At 39.8% G+C, this 18,863-nt stretch overlaps 2 protein-coding genes across 4 annotated transcripts; both read left to right on the top strand.

Moving 5' to 3' along the window:
- Positions 1 to 11,174: 11,174 nt before the first annotated feature.
- On the top strand, positions 11,175 to 13,179 carry LOC145005343 (uncharacterized). The gene is made up of 4 exons (XM_078964418.1): positions 11,175 to 11,706; positions 11,850 to 12,299; positions 12,395 to 12,716; positions 12,835 to 13,179. The coding sequence occupies exons 1-4, from the start codon at positions 11,305 to 11,307 to the stop codon at positions 12,969 to 12,971; spliced, it is 1,311 nt and encodes a 436-aa protein (XP_078820544.1). The 5' UTR covers positions 11,175 to 11,304; the 3' UTR covers positions 12,972 to 13,179.
- Positions 13,180 to 13,387: 208 nt separating this feature from the next.
- On the top strand, positions 13,388 to 16,889 carry LOC145005270 (EH domain-containing protein 1-like). Of its 3 annotated transcripts, none has more exons than XM_078964341.1 (14): positions 13,388 to 13,661; positions 13,749 to 13,828; positions 14,037 to 14,105; positions 14,176 to 14,233; positions 14,323 to 14,378; positions 14,451 to 14,490; positions 14,576 to 14,625; positions 14,740 to 14,853; positions 14,951 to 15,103; positions 15,207 to 15,335; positions 15,451 to 15,702; positions 15,906 to 15,985; positions 16,087 to 16,213; positions 16,277 to 16,889. In XM_078964341.1, the coding sequence occupies exons 1-14, from the start codon at positions 13,577 to 13,579 to the stop codon at positions 16,604 to 16,606; spliced, it is 1,623 nt and encodes a 540-aa protein (XP_078820467.1). In that variant the 5' UTR covers positions 13,388 to 13,576; the 3' UTR covers positions 16,607 to 16,889. The 3 variants fall into 3 exon arrangements, with proteins under 3 accessions (XP_078820467.1, XP_078820468.1, XP_078820466.1); XM_078964342.1 differs by having other exon boundaries at positions 13,389 to 13,641; positions 14,448 to 14,490; XM_078964340.1 differs by having other exon boundaries at positions 13,389 to 13,661; positions 14,448 to 14,490; positions 16,277 to 16,888.
- The last annotated feature ends 1,974 nt before the right edge of the window (positions 16,890 to 18,863 follow it).

An 18,863-nucleotide genomic window follows, 5' to 3' on the forward strand; every position in this document is an offset into this window, starting at 1 on the left:
TAAAAACTATATAAAACATCCATTCCACACTCATATCAAATAAACAACAATATATAAACACATAGCACGTATTTCATACAAAATACTTCATATTTATGTGTTAGAAGAAAATAACTACACACTCACTTGATAAGACGATGATCGGACATCACTGCGACTCTAAATGTATAATTCTTCGGTGAAACCGGGATGCTTCCTTGAAAACCGGGCCTCTCACGAGCAGGGTTTTGGCTCGGAAACTTTACTTCTCGGGATCTTTGGGGCTTCGGGACTTGCTTCAGGTGTCGGGATTGATACCGGGGATCGGGGTATAAGTTTCACGCAAAACGAGGCAATAACGAGTGAGAGAGAAGAATTTGAGCACTAAAACTCGACAGCCCACAACATCTGTTTATAGGGTACAAATTCGACATTCACGTCGTGAACCATGCTTGTTCACGTCGTGAATTTTGATCTTGATCATCCCCTAGGATTGTCGTTTGTCTTCTAGGATCGAAACGCATCGTTCACTGAGTTCACGTCGTGAACATTGTTTTCACGACGTGGTCTCTAACAGTTTTGGGGTTTCGCGCCCCGAACTTTAGAAATTCATTAGATTCTCATACGAACTCCGTTTTCGATATTCTTTATATCCACACGTAGATGAAATTTTGCTCTACAACTATCGGTTAGACTTTGTCGGCTAATTTTGACTTTATTTTTAATATATTATTTTTAGTAAGGTGGGACAGGAAAACTCCGTTAGAAATTCATAACTCCTTCATTTGACGTCCGTTTTCGACTGTCTTTTCACCATTGCACTACTATCAACGAGAACTTCGATTCTCGTTTAGATTGTTTCGGCTAGAAACCACTGGATCTTATATTCGAACTTTGGGTTGCATACCGCTAAGTTGAAACTTCGAAAAATCATAACTTCCTCATACGAAGTAAGATTTTGACGTTCTTTTTATGCATGCTCTCGGTTTATCATATTCTAAAACTCTCGTTTAGATTGCTAAGGATACATATTGATCTATCGTAAATTCACTATTTACATCGCGCTGTGTAATGCTGGTTCTGTCGCGAAACTTCGACAGGTCATAACTTCTTCGTTATAACTTGGATTTTGACATTCTTTATATATCCGGAATCCTTGTCATGACCATTACAAATTAGTTAAGATTATTCATTCTAAATAATATTCTATCAAAAAGTTATTTTTGATGTTTATTGTCTCTAAATTGACTAGCCCTGATCTACAGGCGTTACACAATATCATCATATTTTAGCATATTTTCGAGTTTATGAACTCTATAACACATAATCACAACATATAACATGAAAAACACACATAATCATGAATATACACATAGATCTACAGAAAACAACTTGTATTCTCCCCCAAAACATAGTAAAAACCGAAAATAGGGGGTATGAACTCACTTTGGGTTGATGGATCGGTTTTGATGAAGAGTTTGGAGGAGATTTCGGCTTAAATGCTTCCTTGAGATGATTTTTCGAGATTAGGAAGTTCTAAGATCATAAATCACGAAATGGAGTGTTAAAAGGAGTAAGTTTAACATAAACATGAAGTTAAACCTTTTAGATGGAAGTAGCTTACCAAATGAGTAGATTTTTGGTGGAGTATTCATGGATTTACACACAAAAATGCACGATTGTTGGGAGGAAATGAGAGGTTTCTTGAGAGTTAGAGAGGATTTTGTGTATGAAAAATGAAGAAGGATGATGGTGGTGTAGGCTCTTGTAGCCGTAAATAGAGAGAGGGAGGGGAGAAGACCCAAAATGGTTAATACATGTAGGTTTATAATGCTTAATCATGGAAACATGTTAGGTAATTTGCATAGATTACCAATGAATAATAATGAGGTGTCATGCATTAATCCTTTCATTTGATTTTTTGTCTTTGAAACCGATAATAAGAAGGGAGGGGGAGGAAAAGAGATAAGCATTGGGCTTCAACATATATGGAGAATATATTATCCCAATAGAATATTTTCGGCCCATTAGGCCCACACAAGTGTTCACGGCCCAATTTGATGAGAGTAATGGGTTTTCGGCCCATTATTAATCAAGGGGATAGTTTTTGGCTCAATATGGCCCATGAAAACAAAATGAGTCATTCTAGGCCCAACATGGCCCAAAATGCTATGATTTAATGAATGTAGGTCCATTTAGAGCCCAAATGGGGTTCCTTGGCCCAAAATAACTAAATTAAGAATTTACTGGCCCATTAGGCCCAATAAGAGGATCTAGGTCCAAATCGAGTTTGAACCGAGACATTAGGGTTTCAAACCCACAATTAAGTATGTGAGATGCATTGAATTAGGTTTTAAGCTTCACAAGTGAGTTTCGATTCAAATAGTTATTTTTAAATGAGCATAGTGCATAATATCAACTTAAAGTTACCAATTATACAAGAGTTGATTACATGCAGACATAATTTCCTAGCAAAAAATGCTAGTTGTGATAGTTGCAGGGAGCATCTTGGTTCTCCAAGATTGATTTGAGATCTGGATATCATCAGATGAGAGTATGCGAATAGGATATCCAGAAGACGACATTCAGAACTCGTTATGGGCATTACGAGTTTGTGGTGATGCTTTTCGGGCTCACCAACGCATCGGCAACGTTCATGGATCTCATGAACCGGGTGTGCAGGCCCATGTTGGATCGATCAGTGATCGTGTTCATCGATGATATTCTGGTGTACTCGAGGTCCAGAGAGCAGCACGAGGAGCATCTGCGAGAGATTCTTGAAGTATTGAGGGCTGAGAGGATTTATGCCAAATTCTCCAAGTGTGATTTATGGATATGGGAGGTCCAGTTCCTGGGATATCTCGTTAATTAGAATGGCATATTGGTCGACCCGACCAAGATTGAGGCAGTTATGAGATGGGAGGTGCCGAGATCCCCGTCCGAGATCATGATTTTTTTGGCTTTGGCCGGCTACTATCGGGGGTTTATAAGAGATTTCTACAAGATTTCCGTTCCTCTTACCAGATTGACCTGGAAGGTTGTTACTTTTTCCTAGGGGCCTGAGCATCAGGCCTCATTTGAGACTCTTTGATAGAGATTGTGCGAATCTCCAGTGTTAGCCCTTCCTAAGGGAGTGGAGGACTTTTTAGTTTACTATGATGCATCTATTTCAGGGTTGGGTGTGGTGTTGATGCAGAGGGGGCATGTGATAGCATACGCATTGAGGCAGTTGAAGCCTCATGAGATAAGGTATCCCAACCATGGTTTGGAGCTAGGGGCGGTGGTGTTCGCCCTCAAGATCTAGCGCCACTATCTGTATGGAGTCCAATGCACCATATACACAGACCATAGGAGTATGAAGTACCTTTTGGATCAGCACAACCTGAATATGAGACAGAGGAGGTGGTTGGATGTAGTGAAAGACTACGAGTGCAAGATCTTATATCACCCAGGCAAGGCTAACATGTTAGCCAATGCCTTGAGCCATAGAGTAGAGAGTGCTCTGATTCGAGACGTGTGTATGAGGATGACAGTGATGACTCTAGTCCTAGATAACGACCGAGAGGCTCAGGTGGAGGTTGTGAGGCCAGAGAACCTCAAGAGGCAGCGAGTGAATAGATAGGTTTCCGAGTTTAAGATGGATAGTCGCGGGATTATGACTTTTTGTGGGCGGATTTGGGTTCCCTATACAGGTGAAGCTCAACGCATACTGATGGAGGAGGCACATAGATCAAGATTCTCAATCCATCCAGGAGCCACTAAGATGTATTTGGATCTGAAAAGAGATTACTGGTGGCCCTGTATGAAGAGGGATGTGACATGGGTAGTTGAGAGGTGCTTGACCTATCGTCGGGTTAAGGCGGAGCACAAACATCCACATGGCCCGTTACAGCCTCTAGAGATTCCCCAGTGGAAGTGGGAGCAGATTTCCATGGATTTTTATCACCAAATTACTAAGAACCGCGCGAGGTGTCGACGCGATATGGGTGATTGTGGACTGGCTGACGAAGAGTGCTCACTTTTTGGCTATCAGTGAAAACTCTTATGTAGTGGAATTAGCCAAGATTTATGTAAGAGAGGTGGTAGCATGGCATGGAGTGTCGACATCGATAGTGTCGGTTCTGGAAAAATTTTCATGAGGAGTTGGGTACTCGGTTGCACTTCAGTACCGCATACCACACACATACAGACGGGCAGAGTGAGTGGAGGATTTAGACACTTGAGGACATGCTACGAGCATTTGTTATGGACTTTGGAGGAAGTTGGGACACTTATTTGCCCTTGAATGAGTTTTCTTATAACAACAACCACCATTCTAGTATTGGTATGCCTCCCTTTGAGCTCTTATATAAAAGTAGGTGTCGGACTCCCATATGTTGGGGAGAGGTAGGGCAGAGAGTGATGGGTGGAACTGAGATCGTGCTCAAGACGACTGAGCAGATTCAACAATTCAGATAGAGGCTACTGATGGCCCAAAAAGTTAGAAGAGTTAAGCAGACCGGCGAAGATCCGAGCTTGAGTTCCATGTGGGATATTTTTGTCCTCCTGAAGGTATCCTCGTGGAAAGGGGTGATCCGATTCACAAAGCGGGGAATGTTGGGTCCCAAATATATTGGTCCTTTCAGAGTGACTGCCAGAGTGGGGAAAGTAGATTATCGGTTGGAGATACCTACAGAGTTGATCCAGATTCATAACACCTTCTACGTGTTCCAGCTGGGGAAATGTGTAGCCGATGAGATGGCAGTGGTACCATTGGAGGACATTCAGGTTGATGCGAGCATGAATTAATCAAGAGACCGATATCGATCTTAGATAGGAAGGTGAAGGTCTTGAGGAATAAAGAGGTGCCCTTGGTTTAGGTCTAGTGACAATATTGGAAGGGGTCCGAGTGGACTTAGGAGCTGGAGTCTGAGATGCACGAGCAGTACCCATAGTTATTTTCAGAAGATGACTTCAAGGGCGAAGTCTGATTCTATTGGGGGGAGAATTGTAACATCTCAAGACTAGGTATAGCTTATAAACACGTATTTTATTGTAATTGACAAGTTTGGCCTTTCATTTGAGAAAAGGTGGCAGTTGAGTACGTGGGACATACGTATGTGTATGCTCAGCATACTCATGTGCGTGATTTGGACGCGGAAGCGACCTAGTACGCTGGTCGTACCAGAGGGTACGCTGGGCGTACTAGGCTCAGAGTAAAACCCCTAATTGTAAGGTGTGTCCCTATTTAAGGAACATGATGGCCTCATTTCAGGCCACCATTTCTAGCCCTCAACCCTCTCAAAACCCTAATTTTCGTCCCTTGAGCTTGAGTGTCCATTTGTGAGCTTCTTAGTGTTCTTGTGGTATCCTTGGAGTGAAGAATGAGCATTGAAGAGAATAGAGTTGGAGTCCAGACTTTAGATCTGAGCTTTTCTGTGATTGGAGCATCAGTTGAAGGTATACAACTCAAAGCTTTCCATCCTTTTTTATTTGTGCACAATATGGTCCATTTTAGGGTTTTTGGTCCCAAAGCTTGAAGCTTTATGAGTTGTTCAACTCCGGAGCCTAATATCTATCCCTTTGAGTGTTTTTAATAGAGTGGATTCATAAAAATGGAGTCTTGGACGTCAAAACCACCCCATGCATGAGATATGAGCATTTTTAGGAGAAAAGAGTGAGTTTTCGGGTTTGGGACTTTCTCAGCCATGCAAAGGCTTAAAGTCACGAACTTTATGGAGTATGAGCCTTTAGGGAGTCCAGATCCGAGAGTAGAGCTATGATCTTAATGGATTAAGACCAAGAGAGTGGGAAGAACAAGTCTGGGATGTACGCCAAGCATAATCCCAGTACGCGCATTGTTGGGTTGAGGATCCCCGATGCATGGCGTGGCAGTATAGAGACCATGAAAGGGGTAAAATGGTCTTTTATCCTTCTGTGAGTTTATAGAAGGTTTAGCCTAGCTTCTTTGAGGTTCGTTTATTATTAAAGATAATTAACATATGTGTTAGGCGGAGGCTAGACCGGTGGTTCGTGTACGATGTTTATTTGCTTGCTTACGAGGTGAGTCTTTTCACTATACTTACCATGAGTGGTAACTTATGTGACTGGAGGGTCTTGTATGTTATTATTGAGTATTGTGATATTCTGCATTATGTCTTTGTGATTTATGATGTGTATTATTCTAAGCTTACTGAGTTAGGACCGGAGGGTCCACCAGAGTTGTGGAACCGGAGGGTTCCACTGAGACACATTGACCGGTGGGTCTTATTTGAGTATAGTCATGAGAGGTTAATTAGATGTGTGTGGTATTTTGGGGAACTCACTAAGCTTCGTGCTTACTGTGTTATGTGTTATGTGTTTCAGGTACTTCTCAGGATAATGGGAAGACACTGGCTTGATTGTACACACGAGACAAAGTTATGTTTGAGGATCTTGGATTTTATTTTAACAACTAAGAATATGTATTTTTGATAAATTAACATTTTGGGGATTTGTGAAATGTGTTGATGAGATTCATGTTATTTTTAAATGAAAATTTTATTTGAAAATTTACGGTGTTACAAAGAGCCTCCACAAGATTGACGTCACGACATTGAAGCTCATCGTCGAACTGACCCTGAAGAGATCTCTCTAAAGAATCAACTTCCTTCACACCTGGCAACCAAGAAAAAGATAACAACGGTAAGACAACTTCCTTCACTGTTGATGCTGATCTTCTCAAGGACATCGACGAGTTTCTTGTCAGCACCAAAAAGTATCGAAGCACAGTCAATATACACTTTAGCCCTCGGATAACTGAGCACCAATAGATCGTTGTTCACCCACAAGAACTTTTCCTGCCAATTCTTCTTCGATTTCTTATCATGGATGAGAGTAGGGACTCCCCGCCATCGAGAGAGATTTCAAGTCCCAGACTGGGTAGAGGCATTAAAGAAGTGCTTGAAAGCCGGCATACTCAGCAGGCGCCCCAGGGCACGACAGGGTAGTTTGAAACCCACTATCTTTTTTATAGCGATAGCGGTCAACTCTCTCACCGAAAACCCGTATTCCCTAATGATCTGGTTGGAGAAATCAGTGGTGGGCAAGCACAGACCTGCCTCGAACAAGGCGATTGGGATGCCGACTTTGCCCTTAGGCGGACTGTAGAGTGAAGCATCGGGCAGAGGGATTTGCACTCCGTGTTCTGGAACGAACGCGAACCGGAACTTAAAAGATTCCCATTCTTTGAGGGTCAGATCTCTCCCCAAAGCGCGAGTAGAAGCCGTAGAAAAAATATGAAGAAGGGGTTGAAAGGGTTTTTTCTCAAGAACAAGAAGTCAAAGGGAGATGAATAAGAGGTAAAGAGGAAATATTAGGAAGAATTGAGCCTTAAATACCACAAAAGGGGTAGCGAACCATTTCATGATGAAAACGCCGAACAAACAGCGATTTCTTCCTACCAATCGCGTAAGCTTCCAATAATAGCCCGCCACATGCATGTGAATAGTCAAGAACAACTCTGCTACATCACGAACGCAGAAGCCTACTGACCTAAGGTACATGATAACTTTGCCATAAATGGTCCCGTTAAATGTAATGGGCATCATAAATGAGACGTTATATTGTCAGGACTTAGGCTAAGGCCCAACCTTGGCCAAGGCAGTATAATACCAGGGTGGCAGTTTGTTTCCCTCTGTGAGGGATGAATATCCCCCTCATACTACTCATTCACTTACGACTAATCAAGACGTGACAACAAGCTTAGGTGACGCTCAGAGCTGAAGCCACCACGCAGTTAGTTAACGTGGGCATGATTCTCCCATTCAGAGGAGGCCACATTTCACGCTCATAGGACGAGGCCCCCACGATCCGTTAGAGGCCGGTATCAAAGGATCTCTTCTGCCTCAAGGAAGGGATCCCATCTTCTCTCTCAAAAAGATTACCCTAAAAATTACCTATCTTAAAAATCTGACTTGATCGTTGGAGCGAGGTCCCGGAAGAACACATGGATGTCCTTTAATGAGTCTTCTCTGTGTTTTGTTCTCAGGAAAAATCTCGAGGCAAATTCATCGTCCAACATCCCAACCCCTATTGAATATGTCACAACAGTCATTCATGGGCTTGTTCTTTCAGATCTGAGTTTGTTTTGGTATCCTCAAGCATAAAGGTGCCAGCTTTATGTGAATTTTGGTGTCATGCATGCATTAAGTCAACTATTAAGTCCCTTTTAAGCTCAAGAGCTTCATTTAGCCATGTATGAACGTAAAGTTGGCAACTTTACCTGTTAAATCAGCTTAGGGAAGTCAGATCTTTTTTTTTGGAGCTTTGTCTAAATGGTTTAAGTGAAAACTCAAGTTTGGGCTGAATAGGGTGAGTATGTTGGGTGTACAAGCAAGTACGCTTAGCGTACAAGCCTACAAGCGAGAACGCTATGCATACGTGCTTGTACACCCCACTTACTTGGTTTGTTGGGCCTTGTATGTTGGGCTTCGATTTGGGCTATCTTTTAGGCTTGGTTTCTTGGGGCTTTGTTGGTCCATCTGAGAATATGTGTTTTGGATTAGGGAAAAGTTAATGGGCTTTAGGGTAAGGCCCATGTAAGGGTTTGGGCCCAATTTGGAAAATTAGACCATAAGTGGGCTTTGGATGATTATTGGTTAGTGGGCCATTATGATTAGGAGTTTGAGCCTTAGTCTTGGACCAAACTAGGTGAAGGGTAAAGTGGTATTTTTACCCTATATATGGATTGTTGGATTTGGATTGGAACCTAATTGTTAATAGGGTGTTATTTGTTTGATAGCGCGAGAATTCTAGTGGATATGCAGTCAGAGATTTATTTGTGGGTTCAACTGTCTAGGTGAGTCTCCTCACTGTACTATGGGTCGAAGGCACCAATGTCGGCCCATTTGGTTTATGTGTTATCGGAAGACCAGGGGTGACCCTTGAGATTTGTATGAAAGACCAGGAGGTGAATCCTGCCAGATATGTATGTAAGACCCAAGTTTGGACTCTAGTAGTTAAGTAGATAAGTAGTTGTAGATTATATGCTAGTTGTCTTTGTGATTCTTGCACAAAATACCAAGAGGTGGCTCCTAGCACTTATCTATAAGACCTAGGGTTTTGGTCCCCGACTTGGCAAGGAAATACCAAAATATAGCTTGTATGCCTTGCGTACTCGGTCTGATGGGCCTTGTATGTTGGGATTCGGTTTGGGCTATCTTTTGGGTTTGGTTGCTTGGGGCTTTGTTGGTCTATCTGAGAATATTTGTTTTGGATTAGGGAAAAGTTAATGGGCTTTAGGGTAAGGCCCATGTATGGTTTTGGGCCTAATTTGGAAACTTAGGCCATAAGTGGGCTTTGGATGATTATTGGTTTGTGGGCCATTATGATTAGGAGGTTGGGCCTTAGTCTTAGACCAAACTAGGTGAAGGGTAAAGTGGCATTTTTACCCCATATATGGATTGTTGGATTTGGATTGGAACCCAATTGTCAATTGGGTGTTATTTGTTTGATAGTGTGGGAATTCTAGTGGATCTGCAGTCAGAGATTTATTCGTGGGTTCATCTGTCGAGGTGAGTCTCCTCACTGTATTATGGGCCGAAGGCACCAATGCCGGCCCATTTGGTTTATGTGTTATAGGAAGACCAGGGTAACCCTTGACATTTGAATGAAAGACCAGGGGGTGACCCTTGACATTTGGTCCCGAACTTGGCAAGGAAAGATCATGATACGACTCGTGGCATAATGACAAGAGTATGGTTGGTACATAACACCTCCTATTGCATGTTTGATATGTATGACTCGTACGTTATGTTTGGTATGTGGTATTTTGGGAACTCACTAAATTTTGTGCTTACAGTTTGTGGTTTATGGTTTCAGGTACATCTGGTTCGAAAGGGAAATACCCGGTTTGATGGCAGTGCATACACCCGTGTTTTTCGCAACTCATGATTTTGGGAATGTATTCTGATAATTGTTTTTGTTTTGAAATATTATTAATGTTTGAATATGGATAATTGAGTGTTTTGATTATATTAAAAATAAAATTTTTATCCTATGATTTTCGAATGTTACACTATTGACTAAATTGCCATGGATTGGCCTCAAGATATTGTATTTTTATGTTGTTTGGTTGCCTTCTTGAGAACTATATTAAAACAACTGGGCGTGAAACCCATGTATTACAGGGGTTCATTTAAAAAAAATTAAATATGAAATTTTAATAATTTGAGAAGTTTGAATTTATAAGAAAAATGAAAAAAAAAATGAAAATTATTAAAATTAATGAGGTTTTAATACATTCAACACATTACATATATAAATCATTTCTAATAAATACCATACATATATATTACTTTACATATTAAATGTGAAATTTTAATTTCATAAAATGAAAAAATAAAAAATTTAAAAATTGTAGAAAATGATATGTATCCAAATGAAAAAAAAGATGACATGTGGTAAAAAAACATTGATTTATTAAGGAGGATACAAAACAAGCTATGTTATTAGTGATTCAACGTTACAATACAAAACCAAAGATCATTTATCAACTACATTTATTAACTTAGTTGGATATAATTCATAATATATGCTATATATCACCATCTTCATCTAGATTGTCTCATTTATCTTTGTTAAAAGATATCTTTTATGAACGATGTGAAAATGAAACATTAGTGATAGCTTGCGCGTGCCTTGTAGGTAACAATTGGACGTAATACTATATGTGAGGAGAGTAAATTCCAGTCGTGAAACTTGGGAAATTTACTTGCGTAAACGTGTATTGGCGAGTTAGTGAACCTAGTTTCATGGGGATTGTGGTCATTTATGAATAAGTGAGATTTTGATGGTTATTGATAAATATGATATCTTTGTAAATAACTCCTGTTCTTTTTTGTGGTTGGGTATTTAATGTATTTGCTAGCTAGTTGACAAGAATGGAGAGGGATCTACGGTTTTAGATGGCGGTGGGAGTGGGAGAGGTTTAAAATAGAGGAGGAAATAAAGGAGGTGTCATGTTATTATTAGGTTTTATGTTTATATTGGCAAGTAACATGGCATGGCATGTGGAAGTGATGAATTGATAGCCTGGACGACAGCCTTCTCATGTACACATGGCATGCATACTCGCCAGTCGCCAGCGCCCTTTGATGGTTTATCATTTAATTAATTCTTATGAAAACATTGCATACTCCTTACATGGACACATATATTATTCTCTCCAAAACTTCAAATTATTCTCTTTATAAGTACACCTCTGTCCCACTCCATTAAAGCAATCACTTCATCAAAGCAAAGAACCAGCTTCCTTCCTGTGTAGCTAATCAATATCATCCATCCGGCAGTCGCCAGCCGTCGGCCATGGACGCCCAGAGGGTCGTTCTTATGGCAAAACCAAAAGACATTTCTCGGACGAAATCCAGTGCTCACGACGAATTACACAGCTTCAGGTCGTGGCTCCGGTGGATGTGCGTCGATCAATCCAACTGTTGGACGTTTTGCCTCTCTTGGCTAGTTTTCATCGTCTTCGCCATTGTCATCCCTGTTCTCTCCCATTTTTACCTCGCCTGTAGTGATTGCGATAATCGCCACGCGAGGCCTTATGATACTCTTGTTCAGTTATCTCTCAGCAGCATTGCGACACTTTCCTTTGTTTGCCTCTCCCAGTTCGTTAGAATTTATGGACTTCGGAGGTTTCTCTTCTTCGATAAACTTTGTAATGAAAGCGAAACCGTTCGCAGGGGTTATACTGAACAGCTCAATGTACGTCCTCTTTACCTTTTCTAGTTTGCGCTTTTAGTTAATGTCGATTAATTCTGACGCACATGATTAAATGTAGTATATATTAATAAAACTGGTGTTTGGTTCTTATCCTTTTCCTTGGTGTGTAAACTAAACGCATGCAGAGCTCGCTGAAAATAGTGTTCATATTTGTGGCGCCATGTTTCACAGCTGAGGCTGCATATAAGATTTGGTGGTATAGTTCAGGCGCCACCGCTATTCCTTTCTTGGGTAATGCTATCGTGAGCGACGCCGTAGCGTGCACCTTGGAGCTCTGTTCCTGGCTTTACAGAACCGTGGTGTTTTTCCTGGTGTGCGTCCTTTTCCGCCTCATCTGTCATCTACAAATCCTCCGCCTACAAGATTTTGCTCAGGTCTTCCATGTCGAGTCTGATGTGGAATCTGTATTGAGGGAACACCTTAGGATCAGAAGGCATCTACGCATCATCAGTCACCGATTCCGAGTCTTTATACTTTGGGCACTCATCCTTGTTACTGTCAGTCAATTTGCATCGCTTCTTGATACTACCCGCTCCACAGCAGATCTCAGCATCTTCAAAACCGGTGAACTTGCTGTAAGTGCTGATCAATGCCATCGTCTATTTTAATTTGGATAATGATCTTCATGTTTAATTTGCTATAACTTGTTTGTGGCTTTGTGTACGTGTAGCTTGTTTCGGTGAGCTTACTTGCTGGGCTAATGATACTACTAAGAAGTGCGACGAGGATCACACACAAGGCTCTTGGGGTGACATGTCTGGCGACTAAGTGGCACGTATGTGCAACCATCGAGTCATATGATCCACCAGATGTAGACATGGAAACGCCACCTACGGCTATGGGTGTTATGGGAAACCAGGTGTTCAGGCGAGATGCATCATCATCATCATCCGACAGTGAAGATGTTGGTAGTGAAGATGAGCTAGACAATGATAAACTCATACCTGCATATGCTTACAGCACCATCTCATTTCAGAAAAGGCAAGCTTTAGGTAAGTCAACGTTCATGAATCATGATGAGACATACTATATACTGTTCTTCACCTAAATCTGAATGATAATGATGACGTATATATTTACTTATTTGTTTTTTGGATTTGTTGTTTGTAGTGACTTATTTTGAGAACAACAGAGCTGGGATAACAGTGTTTGGATTTATGCTGGATAGGACTACTTTGCACACTATAGTGATGATAGAGATGTCATTGGTGTTGTGGTTGCTTGGAAAGACTGTTGGCATCTCTTAATTAATTAGCCTTCAACCATATATTGGCATTGCCCTTCGTTCTTGAATCTTGATTTGTTGTCTTTTTTGGATATAGAGTTTAAATGTAGTTGGATCAGTTCATGTAAAAAGTTGTATCCATGGTCTATCATTTTTTATTTTATCTTTGTTGTTCTTCTCATTATTTATTCAATTAATATGCTTTCCTTGAAGGGGCCAAGTTCTTTATATTTATAAATGCTTGAACCAAAATACAATAGCCTAGCCTAGGTCGCCCGTATGTAGAATTTGAAATTTTGAATTTTGAAAGGGAAGGAAAGGAGGGACTAGATGTTTTGGGGGTCCACTTCCATAACGGTTTCTTATGCATAGAATAGAATGGAACAATTTTGGCATGAAAATTTTACCTAAATATGTGTGAGGTTTGGCGCCTCACACGGAGAGGGAAAAAAGGAGACCAATTTTCATCACTTTCAACTTCTTTTAACATCAACGAGATTCAGGTTCAATGTGATTGATATGATTTTCTGGTTCTGAAGTTCAAGAAAAAACAAAATAAGAACAAAGACACACATTGATTTGGAGCCTTCGGAAATCTGAAATTCTTGTTTCAGATTTTCGATTACAATGGATATTTGTTCGGCTCCGATCAATCATTGTTCCAAGGAACATCAGAAAATCTATCAAGATTGGTTTGTTTGCGCTGACTCGGGTTTTTTTTCTTCTTCTTCTTCTTCCCTTTCCTCTTCCTCTTAATTTGTTCCAGTCACATGTATTTATTCTATTTTTGAACTTGTAGATGACGATGGACGTATTACTGGCATTGACGCCACAAAGTTCTTCGCCATGTCCAATTTATCTCGACAAGACCTCAAGCAGGTTTCTCTCTTCTACACCCACGCCCTAAATTAGTTTTTGTAATCAGTATGTCAATTTGTAATACAACCCTATAACCTATATTCTACTTCAATTCTCTTTCATGGACATTCATTGACATACAATTTGAATGTTCGATTCTCGAAGCTTTTTTCATTTCAAACGACGAGCATACTCTGTTTCTGATCTATTCTTCCCCAACTTTTTTAAGGTGTGGGCGATTGCGGATTCTAAAAGGCAAGGCTTTCTTGGTTTCCAGGAGTTCGTTATGGCAATGCAGGTGATTATTTCTTCATGCCATCTACTTTGGTGCATCAATCGTCACTTAACACATTTTTAAAAACTTTTAGATGATTTCTTTGGCACAAGCGGGGCATACACTGAATGTTGACCTCTTAAGCAAAGATGGTAAGCCATCCAGTCACTGTTTTTTTCTCATTTTTCATATGATTGATGACTATTTTTTTGGGTACAAAATCTTGATTGTGTTTGTGTAGTTGATACTGAAGAACTAAAACCGCCAGCAATGGAGGGTCTGGAAGCCCTACTAGCTGTACGTATGACTATGCCTCCTTTCATTTTACCAGATATATAACACTAACTTGTATATCAACATTTGTAGAAGAAAAAACACCATCGTAACCCAAGTGATTTTGATCTGAATGGTAATCAAAGTTCACGTATTTAATTATTTTGAATAGACAGCCAAGCCAATTTTGTTTGATGCTTCGTTTTTACTATTGTTTTTAGGTGGTGCTTCTCAGATTGAAATTTCATCATCTACAAAACATGCAAAGAACGTATGATTAACGCGCGCTCTATTTTTTTTTTTCTACATATAAGATTATTATATTTGGTCCTTGAAAAGTTTTGAACTGTTTATATTCTTGGTTGTTTATGTTTATTATGCTTAGCTTCCCTTAAAGTCTGTTACATCGATCGTGGATGGCCTGAAGAAGCTATACATTCAGAAGCTGAAACCTTTAGAAAGCATGCATCGTTTTAATGAATTTGTTTCTCCTGCATTGGTGAGTTTCAAATCATACACTACAAATTAAAAAAATTATGTAAATTAGTTTTATATATAAATCCCTCTTTGAGCAAAAATTAGTTGGCTTGTTTTAGACCAATAGTGATTTTGATGCGAAGCCGATGGTAATGCTTTTGGGTCAATACTCAACCGGGAAAACAACATTCATAAAGCATTTGCTTAAGACTGGTTATCCGGGAGCTCATATTGGACCTGAGCCTACTACAGATAGATTTGTCGCTGTCATGGTTATTTTCTATCAAGAAGCTTTTTATCTAAATTTAATAAAGATCTTGACTTGATTAATTGAAATTTATTTTAATTTTTTTTTTTTTTTTTTGATTTGCACAGAATGGACCTGATGAGAGAAGTATTCCTGGGAACACAGTGGCTGTCCAAGCAGACATGCCGTTTAATGGTCTAACTGGTTTTGGAGGTGCATTCTTGTCAAAATTCCAGTGTTCTCAAATGCCTCATCCTGTAAGCTATATATCATTGTTTATGTATGCAAATGATGATCATTATATGATTATGTGGGTTTTTATAACTATAACTAACTTATTAACTGTGTGTTTTTGGCTAATTAAAAAACAAGCTGCTGGATCACATTACGTTTATCGACACCCCTGGAGTTCTATCAGGAGAAAAACAAAGAACACAAAGAAGCTATGACTTTACAGGTGTCACCTCTTGGTTTGCTGCAAAGTGCGATCTCATCTTGCTTCTCTTTGATCCTCATAAACTCGATATTAGTGACGAGTTCAAACGTGTCATATCATCCTTGAAAGGACATGATGACAAGATCCGTGTTGTCTTAAACAAGGCTGATCAAGTTGATACCCAACAAGTAAGAAAGCTCCAACCCCACCACCCTGGTTGTTTCTTTTTGACTTAATGGATTAATTAAGCTCTTAACCATGGTTATTTCTTTTTTACTTCCAAACTCATCTCACGTTGAAAGTGATGAATATTGTGAAAAATCTTTGTTGGAATGTAAATGATCATTTAGTCAGTGAGTTATATTATATTGGTAATTGGTTTGTGTTGTAGCTCATGCGGGTGTATGGAGCACTAATGTGGTCCCTTGGTAAAGTCCTAAATACCCCCGAGGTTATGCGTGTTTACATCGGGTAGACTCTCTCTATCTCTATCTCTATCTCTCTTTGTGTTTTTGATTTTATAGTAATTAATTAAACTGAAGTGGGCTTGTTTTATATATGTGAGCATGCAGTTCCTTTAACGACAAGCCTATAAATGTGAGTGATGATGGGCCAATGGGGGCAGAATTGTTTGAGAAAGAACAGGAAGACCTTCTAGCTGACTTGAAAGACATACCTAAGAAGGGTTGTGATCGGAGGGTGAGTTTTGTAATGGGGTATTATTAAACGAAACTAGTATTTATTTGAATATATTTTGGACAGATCAATGAGTTTGTGAAGCGTGCAAGGGCTGCCAAGATTCATGCATACATAATGAACCAGCTTAAGAAGGAGATGCCGAGCTGGATTGGGAAGGCAAAGGCACAGCAGAGGCTGGTTGATAATCTTGAGGCTGTTTTTGAAAAGATTCAAAAGGATCATCATTTGCCTGCGGGAGATTTCCCAAATGTGGAAAGCTTCAGAATGTCTTTGAATGGTTACAACATAGACAGATTCGAAAGAACCAAGCCTAAAATGATCCAGGCCGTTGATGACATGCTGGCTTATGATATACCAAAACTTTTGAAGTCCTTCAGAAATCCGTATGAATGAGAGGGATTGTACTTGTATATATAATAGATCCATCCATCCTGTATGTAGTGTACGTACATATATATATATTTTTTTTATTTTGGCCATTTGCAGCAACTAAACTAGTTAGGACCATACCATACCTGTCTCATCCTTGTTTATTTTATTTTATTTGAGGGATGTCCAAGGCTAAATCCAAGCAATTGCCTCCCTTTTTTTTTTCTCTAGGATCGGTCAAAGTGCTGTGCAGCATACTGTTTTTCCAAGGTTGATGTCCTTCCAAATTGTGAAGCTATATTTTTTCAATGCAATTATTATTGACTCTCTCTCTCTCTCTCTCTCTCTCTCTCTCTCTCTCTCTCTCTCTCTCTCTCTCTCTCTCTCTCTCTCTCTCTCTCTCTCTCTCTCTCTCACACACACATAGTAAGATGGTTCCACGTTACGTTTCGGGTGTAAAATATAATGCTAACTCACGACAAATAAAACTTCATCAGTCTACCACTACAAAAAGACATGGACACTAAAACGTTTGTGTGAACCTATTTTCCCAAGGTAAAAAATAACTCCCCGTGTCTCCAAGAGTCTCCCTTACTTTGTTTACAAATATGACGTTGGGTCAAGATACAACGTTAGTATTTAAAAGCATAGTGGGATAAATATGCATTAGACTCAACAAAACCCCTTATAAAGCCTCATATAAGGCACAGGGCCGCCCTAGAGGGAAGGCAAGGTGGGTGACCGTCCCGAGCCTCACCAATTCTTGGGGCTCCTTCAAGTAGCGATTAATTTATATACATATTGTTTAGTAAACATATATTATATTATGCAGTATAAGAACATAACTATTTGTAGATGGGATGGTATACACGCATGAATATTCTAAATGGGACTACTTTAGTTCGAATCACACTTTTAACAATCGTTCCTAAAGCAAGTTATGCTTTTAAGGCTTTTTGTCAATTCAAATATTAGACCGTGTTCCAACTTTTTTCACTACACCGTCGATTCGTCGTCCATATGCCATCATTCAAGAATCAAGCTTCAACAAAACTAGTCAAAAAAACCTTCCATCTTGTTTCATCTTTCCTTCAACAACGATATTCATGGTATGTTTGTCTGTTTGTTTTTGTTAGAAACCTAGTTCTGATTTTTGGTTGCTTAAGATGGATTTATGTAATATACACATTTTGAAATTGTGTTTTGTAATGAATAAAATTGTGAAATTAAGTGTTGAGTTCTAACAGATGGTTTTTACTAGAAATGAAGTAAAACTATGTTTAGAATCACTCAGAAAATATTGGAAGTCTTATGAAATTCCAATTAAAAGCCAAATAGTGAAATTTAGCAAAAATATAAAATTTTAAATAAGTAAAATTTGATTATTTGATGCTGTAGAGAATCTCGTTAGAAACTTGTAGGAGAAAATCTCGTCGAAATCTGAGTTATAACGAAGAAGTTATGACCAACCGAAGATCCGTGACAAAACCGGCACGGCGCCGAATGACGTAAAAAGTGAGTTTTTGATAAACTACTTTTTAGCCTTATTAATGTAAATGAAAGTCGTAGTATTCGTTAAACCGAGAAATTTGATAAAAAGAACGCCAAAATCTGACTTCGTATGAGGAAGTTATGATTTTTCGAAATTTCAACTTAGCAGTAGACAGCTAAAACTTGAATTTTAGATCGAGCGATATTTGGCTGATAAATCCTAAACGAGAATCGAAGGTCTCATCATTTGTAGTACAACGGTAAAAAGTCTGACGAAAACGGATGTCGGATGAAGAAGTTATGAATTTTTAAAAGATTTTCCTGTCCCAGTCTGTTAAAAATAATAATATTAAAAATAAATTCAAAATTAGCCGATAAAATCTAAACAAAAGTTGTAGAGCGTAATTTTAGCTACGTGTGCATATAAAGAAAGTCAAAAACGGAGCTCGTATACGAAAGTTATGGATTTTAGAAGTTCGGGGCCTAAAAACCGAGAAATTTCGCATGAATAGTACCGGCCACAAGAAGCCTCGTCACCCTCGCAAGATCGCGCCTCATGTCCGACACGCGTCGCGGTCCGGTTCGCCCAGATCTTCGGCCTAATGCGCGTCCGACGCGTCTCGCCCCGTGTCACACTTCGGAGCCTCGCACCCGGTCCCTGCATGCGCGCCACCTGCTTCGCTCCGCTCCTGCCGCGTGCCCTTCGCAACTGCTGCCACCGAGATACTTCGTCACCCCTTCCGGACCGAGCCTTGCAGATGCGACGTGGATCCTTCCCAGCCACAAGGTC

This window comes from Lactuca saligna, chromosome 7 (assembly GCF_052625555.1).
Source record: "Lactuca saligna cultivar CGN05327 chromosome 7, ASM5262555v1, whole genome shotgun sequence".
Lineage (NCBI taxonomy): Eukaryota > Viridiplantae > Streptophyta > Magnoliopsida > Asterales > Asteraceae > Lactuca > Lactuca saligna.

Coding starts and splice junctions, on each gene's coding strand:
- LOC145005343 (XM_078964418.1), top strand. CDS start 11,305: ATGGACGCCCAGAGGGTCGTTCTTATGGCAAAACCAAAAGACATTTCT. Junction 11,707..11,849: donor GTTATACTGAACAGCTCAAT/GTACGTCCTCTT, acceptor AAACGCATGCAG/AGCTCGCTGAAAATAGTGTT. Junction 12,717..12,834: donor TCAGAAAAGGCAAGCTTTAG/GTAAGTCAACGT, acceptor TGTTGTTTGTAG/TGACTTATTTTGAGAACAAC.
- LOC145005270 (XM_078964340.1), top strand. CDS start 13,577: ATGGATATTTGTTCGGCTCCGATCAATCATTGTTCCAAGGAACATCAG. Junction 13,829..14,036: donor CTCGACAAGACCTCAAGCAG/GTTTCTCTCTTC, acceptor AACTTTTTTAAG/GTGTGGGCGATTGCGGATTC. Junction 14,106..14,175: donor AGTTCGTTATGGCAATGCAG/GTGATTATTTCT, acceptor AAAAACTTTTAG/ATGATTTCTTTGGCACAAGC.